Source organism: Halyomorpha halys, unplaced genomic scaffold (genome assembly GCF_000696795.3).
Source record: "Halyomorpha halys isolate HHAL.00 unplaced genomic scaffold, Hhal_1.1 Scaffold1860.1, whole genome shotgun sequence".
Taxonomy (NCBI): domain Eukaryota; kingdom Metazoa; phylum Arthropoda; class Insecta; order Hemiptera; family Pentatomidae; genus Halyomorpha; species Halyomorpha halys.
The window spans coordinates 49708-54569 of NW_027107055.1; the positions used below are offsets into that span (position 1 = coordinate 49708).

Sequence of the window (4862 nt, forward strand, 5' to 3'; positions counted from 1 at the left end):
ATAATTGTCCCAAAAAAATTAAATGGTCCACCATTAATTTTGTAATTATGAAAATAAAATGTTATAAAAAAAAGAAAAATATGTTTATTGGCAACAGTGGCATGCGCAACCCTAACGCACTACCCCACTGTTGCCGAACCCCGTATGGCAGCAATGCCAGGAAGGGGAACCAAAAAAAAAAAAAAAAAGTACAAATAATGTCCGTGAAGCAATAGTCACGTTAACAGTAACATTTATAAGCCTTGATGGTGAACTAGAAAGTAATGTTAGTAGAGTTGGTCCACATAAACTTGGCAGTTAATGTACCTATCAAGTTGCAGTTACCGACAAGATTAACAGTCAAATGTATAGGCCTTGAAAATGTACTGCTGTAATATATCAGCCTTACCAAATGTATCGACGTTAGGCGGATGAACATTGTTATTATATATTTGTCCAAGAAGTTAAAGGTGTATCAGGCCCGGCGCCCAAAAATTATATTTATCCCAAGCTTCAAAAATAAATCAATTCTGGGTCCCAGAGACAAACATGTCATGGACTCCAAAAGGCCTATGTTCTTAAATTCAAAATCTAAGGAAAAATAATAACTTCTTAGTAATTGAAAAATTGTCTAAGGATCAACAAAAAAGAATAGTTGAAGGACTAGTGCGGCATTGCACTACCGCTCCGCATATAACGTAAATCCATTTTCACCCGAAATCCCTGATTCCCACCAATTACCCGCTAAGACGAAAATCGAGTAAAAATATCCGCATTGGCAGCACTGCTCATTTTCAATATTTGTTTCATAACGTAAAATGCTATGAAAATAATTATAGTCTGTATCAAGGGGATATTGAACACTGAATAAAAACTGAACGATTATCTCAAAATAAAATGAACTTTCGATGGTTCGCATTTGGGGTAGTTCAACAGGATGAACTGAAATAGCTGTGTCCCTAAAATACAATAGATGACGTTCACCGCTCATTTGGTAATTTTAGCTGCTCTTAACTCCCGTATTATGGCGGCATAATTTAGAGCAGTGATTTCCAAAGTGGGGACCGAAAGTGAATGCCACTTTCTCAAAAATAAAATATATATAAAGTGCATTCCAGCATTAATATTTTTTTTCTTATTATTTTTCCTATATTATCAATAAGGCTATTAAGGGCTTCAAATTTATTGAAAACATCCTTTAAGAATTTGTGATACCACATGAAACATTTATTGGTTGGGAATAATTTTGTGCTACTCCGCGATGATGCAATACTTCACACTACTCAAGTAACGTCTGAGTACTTTAAAGGAGCTGAAATGAAGGTGCAGCATTTTTACCTAGAAGTCCAGACATCAACTCAACATATCATACCCAAAGATATGATGGGAAGACGTGTGAGAATGCGATAGGCTCTCATGAGGAACCTTAATGAACTCAACAAGACAGCATTAAGTGAAGAATGGGACTACACACTCTAAGAATCTAAAAGGTTGTTTTGTATGACACCTGATATGATGACTTAATGGAGTTATCGGAACTAGACGAGGAGTTCATGAGTACTGTTGGCGTTCTCCATTGCTGGTTCGGAATGGAATAATGCGTTGAAATTACGTGTGAACTTGCTTTCCTCCTCGGAGTTCAAGGAACTGGAGGCTAGACGAACCGAGATCGTGGAACTCTCTTCCGCAAATATGGCCGAGAGTTGGAAACCCTCTGTTCGAGTACTGGGGAAATATAAAAAAATACACTTTCAGAGAAGTATATTGCATAGATACGAAGGGCTGAGTAAGGCTCCAGACATTTTAGCAATTAGTGCGACAGAAAAGCAAGCATTAATAATAGATCCCCAAGAGATCAGAGCGGTAAGATATAGACAGAGAAAGAGGACGTCAGTACAAAATGTATTCCTTGCTTACAGGAAAAGTACACATAGGAATTAGGTAAAAGGTTATTTTCAATAGATAGGTTTTAGTTTGGAAATAGAGAAGCCATCTCTCTTACAAATAATTTTGTGGAGAAGTTGTGTGTTGAGAAGAACTAGTTTCAAAACATGGCAGAAATCATTATCCTGGACTCTGGAAATTCTACACCATTATTTGTATAGAATGTAGCTGGGTATTATCAATTCTATTCTTACCCTTCTTAAAATCGTTTATTGGACTGATCATTATACTAGGTATAACAACTCAACACAGATGAGCTGCAAAGTAAGATTTTGGATTTCTTCTATTATCCCTTTTTTTAGCAGGCTTATATTCTTTGCTTGTGATTAAATATATTAAACTATCTCAAAGTCTCTCCTTCCCGTTTTAAGCTAATATTTCGAAAGTGATATAGGGCCCTCGCTCTCCGGGGGTTTAGCGGGGCGGGTCGGGCGGGGAAGGATGGCCTTTCAACGTAAACTATGTATTTCACTTAACGTTTCAAAACTTATTTTTATAAAAATTCCAAGTAATGCGATACTTTGACGAGACTAGCTGGTTAATTGATGTAAGATGATTTGGAGATTTAGACAAATATAATCACAATAGTAATTAGATTGCTGACGTGTCGTGAGTCAATTTTATGAACATTTATTTCGTTAAATTTTCTGTTTAAATAACAACGAGCTTCGTTTTTTTTTTTATTTTAATTGGTATTCGGCACGAAAGTTGTATTAATCAACGAGGATGATGTGAAGTGGACAGATTCATCGTCGAACAACACTCACCTCTTTGGTGGAATATAGATGATATGTCGATTGGAGATTAGCCTCCATAACATATTTTGAATGATAATAAAATTGTATACCTATGTTTGTCAATATTTTACATGATGAAATGTGTAATACCCAGCCAAAATGTAAAAAGTATGACGAATGAAAAAATAAAAAATAATTTTAAAGTGAATGCTAATTGTTTCTTTTTTTTAAATGAGAATAATGCTTATTTTATTTTCATTATAATTAATCTGTTTTAATAATACTGCAGTTATTGCCAAGTGTAATATCAACTTATATGTGTTTGCAGTTGTTGCTCGAGCTGTCCACTCCCTAGCAAAAGTTGGGGATGAAATATTTATTCAGCCAGTCGAAGATGAATTAGTGTTTCGAACAATTAATTCAGCAAAAAGTGCATTTGCAGAATTTAGAATGTGCAGAAGTTTTTTTTCGTCTTTTAGTTTTTCTCCTCCACAAGATAATGATGCAGAGTGTAAAATAACTATGAAGGTTAGATGAAGATCTTACTTTTTTTTTCTTTTTCTTTTTTTACTTTCCTTACAACTTAGTTTTATTTGCAGATAAATAAACATATTTATTAATTTGTTTTATTTTCAAGTCATGCATAAACGTATTTAGAAGTGTCCATGGAATGGATAAGCAAGTTGAAAACTGTGAAATAAGAATTAAACCTGAAAGCACACAGATAATATTTCAGATTAAATTTGTTAATTCTTCTATTAAAAAGTATTACCTTCCTGTTATAGAAAATGACCAGTTGGAGGTATGAAAGTCTCTATTCAAAGAATGTTCGTTATATGATGTATATCACATTGTAAGTTATATTTTATTCTAGGCCCAAATACCAACAGACCAGCCTAACCAAATTTGTGCTTCTTCGAAGTTTTTATCGGCATCTCTAAAAAATTTTAGGTACTCCGAGGATGAAATTACCATAGTTGTTAATAAGGATAAAATGGTCATAAAAAATCACCTTGAACTTAGAAGAGGTAAGTCATTATGAAAATGAAATTAATTGTAAACTTTTTACTCCTTTATTAATTGAATACTAATAGATTTTTTCCCCCTTAGCCAAATATATTGATCCCTAGAGTTTTAGTTCTTTTTAGCCCACCCTAGATAAGCACCCAGAGGTTGTCACTTTTTCATAATCAGAATGAGTGACAATTTCATTTTTTTAGGACTGTAATGGAATAGATGTGATATGAATCAGATGGGAATCAAATCCGTGCCACTACCACTCTTAAGTTGTTTCTTTTCTAGATCTCAATTCAATGCGAACCGAATTATGTTACCATCAAACTGAATTTGAGAGTTATGTTGTTGAAAATCCTACAAATGTCACTTTCTGTCTTAAAGAATTGAGAGCAGCAGTGATGTTTGCAGAGCCAGCCAACTTACCTATCATCTTATCTTTTAATGAACCTGGAAGGTATGCAACTAACTGATTATTAGAAACCAATTTTTCTTTTGTGAATTATCATATTATTATTTGAAAATTTTTGTTTACAGCATTCTATAATTGATATGATAGCGAAATAAGGAAATAAAAAAAAAAATTGTTCCTGTGCCACATTAAGTTTTTGCTATTTTGTCATTCTCTACCTCGCAGCCCAAAATAAATTCCTTTTTGTTTTTTGAATTTATAAGGTAAACATGATTAGTTACATCTTATTTTATTGAGATATGGAAAACACTCCCTCTCCATGACACATTGGTCCTTTGAGATTTCTCTATTTGTCTAGAAATTTTCCAGTTCCACTGTATCCTGAGTGCATTTGTTAGAGCCTCATTTTGTTTCCAATTGTGCAAGAGAGGTAGGCGTAGCTCTGCTTTCATAGGACAAGTTTTTTAATTGCTTCTGCTGCGCTGAGATATGGTTTCCTTTGAATTTTCTCTAGTCTCATTTATTGTTTCTTTCCCTTTTTTTTTTTTCCTTCAGGTGACTGATGCATAAGTTGGATTTATGGATAGGTTGAAAAACTTTGATTTATTAAAATTCTTGCATTTTGGATCAAATGCACAATTTTTGCTGGTCCATAATTGAATTATTAGCTTTTCCAATGGTTCTGTTTATTTGGGGATTCCAAATGACTATGTCTAGTTATTCAACCTCCTTTGTTGTGTTAAAATATTTTCCTTCTAGTGTAAAGGATTATAATT

At 33.7% G+C, this 4862-nt stretch overlaps 1 protein-coding gene across 4 annotated transcripts in view; it reads left to right on the plus strand.

Annotated features, from left to right (window-relative positions):
- The first annotated feature begins 2709 nt into the window (after positions 1–2709).
- Rad9 (cell cycle checkpoint control protein Rad9) overlaps positions 2710–4862 on the plus strand; it is a 10198-nt gene continuing 8045 nt past the window's right edge. For 3 of the 4 annotated variants that reach the window (XR_010842874.1, XM_067045403.1, XM_014436294.3), the window contains exons 1-5: positions 2710–2828; positions 2989–3188; positions 3298–3462; positions 3535–3688; positions 3963–4131. Coding sequence is in view for 3 of the 4 variants with exons in the window: in XM_067045403.1 (XP_066901504.1) it covers positions 2792–2828; positions 2989–3188; positions 3298–3462; positions 3535–3688; positions 3963–4131 (725 nt within the window). In the remaining variant the exon portion in view is untranslated. Of the gene's footprint in view, positions 2829–2988; positions 3189–3259; positions 3463–3534; positions 3689–3962; positions 4132–4862 lie in introns of those variants that run through there. The other variant, XM_067045404.1, reaches the window with a different exon arrangement.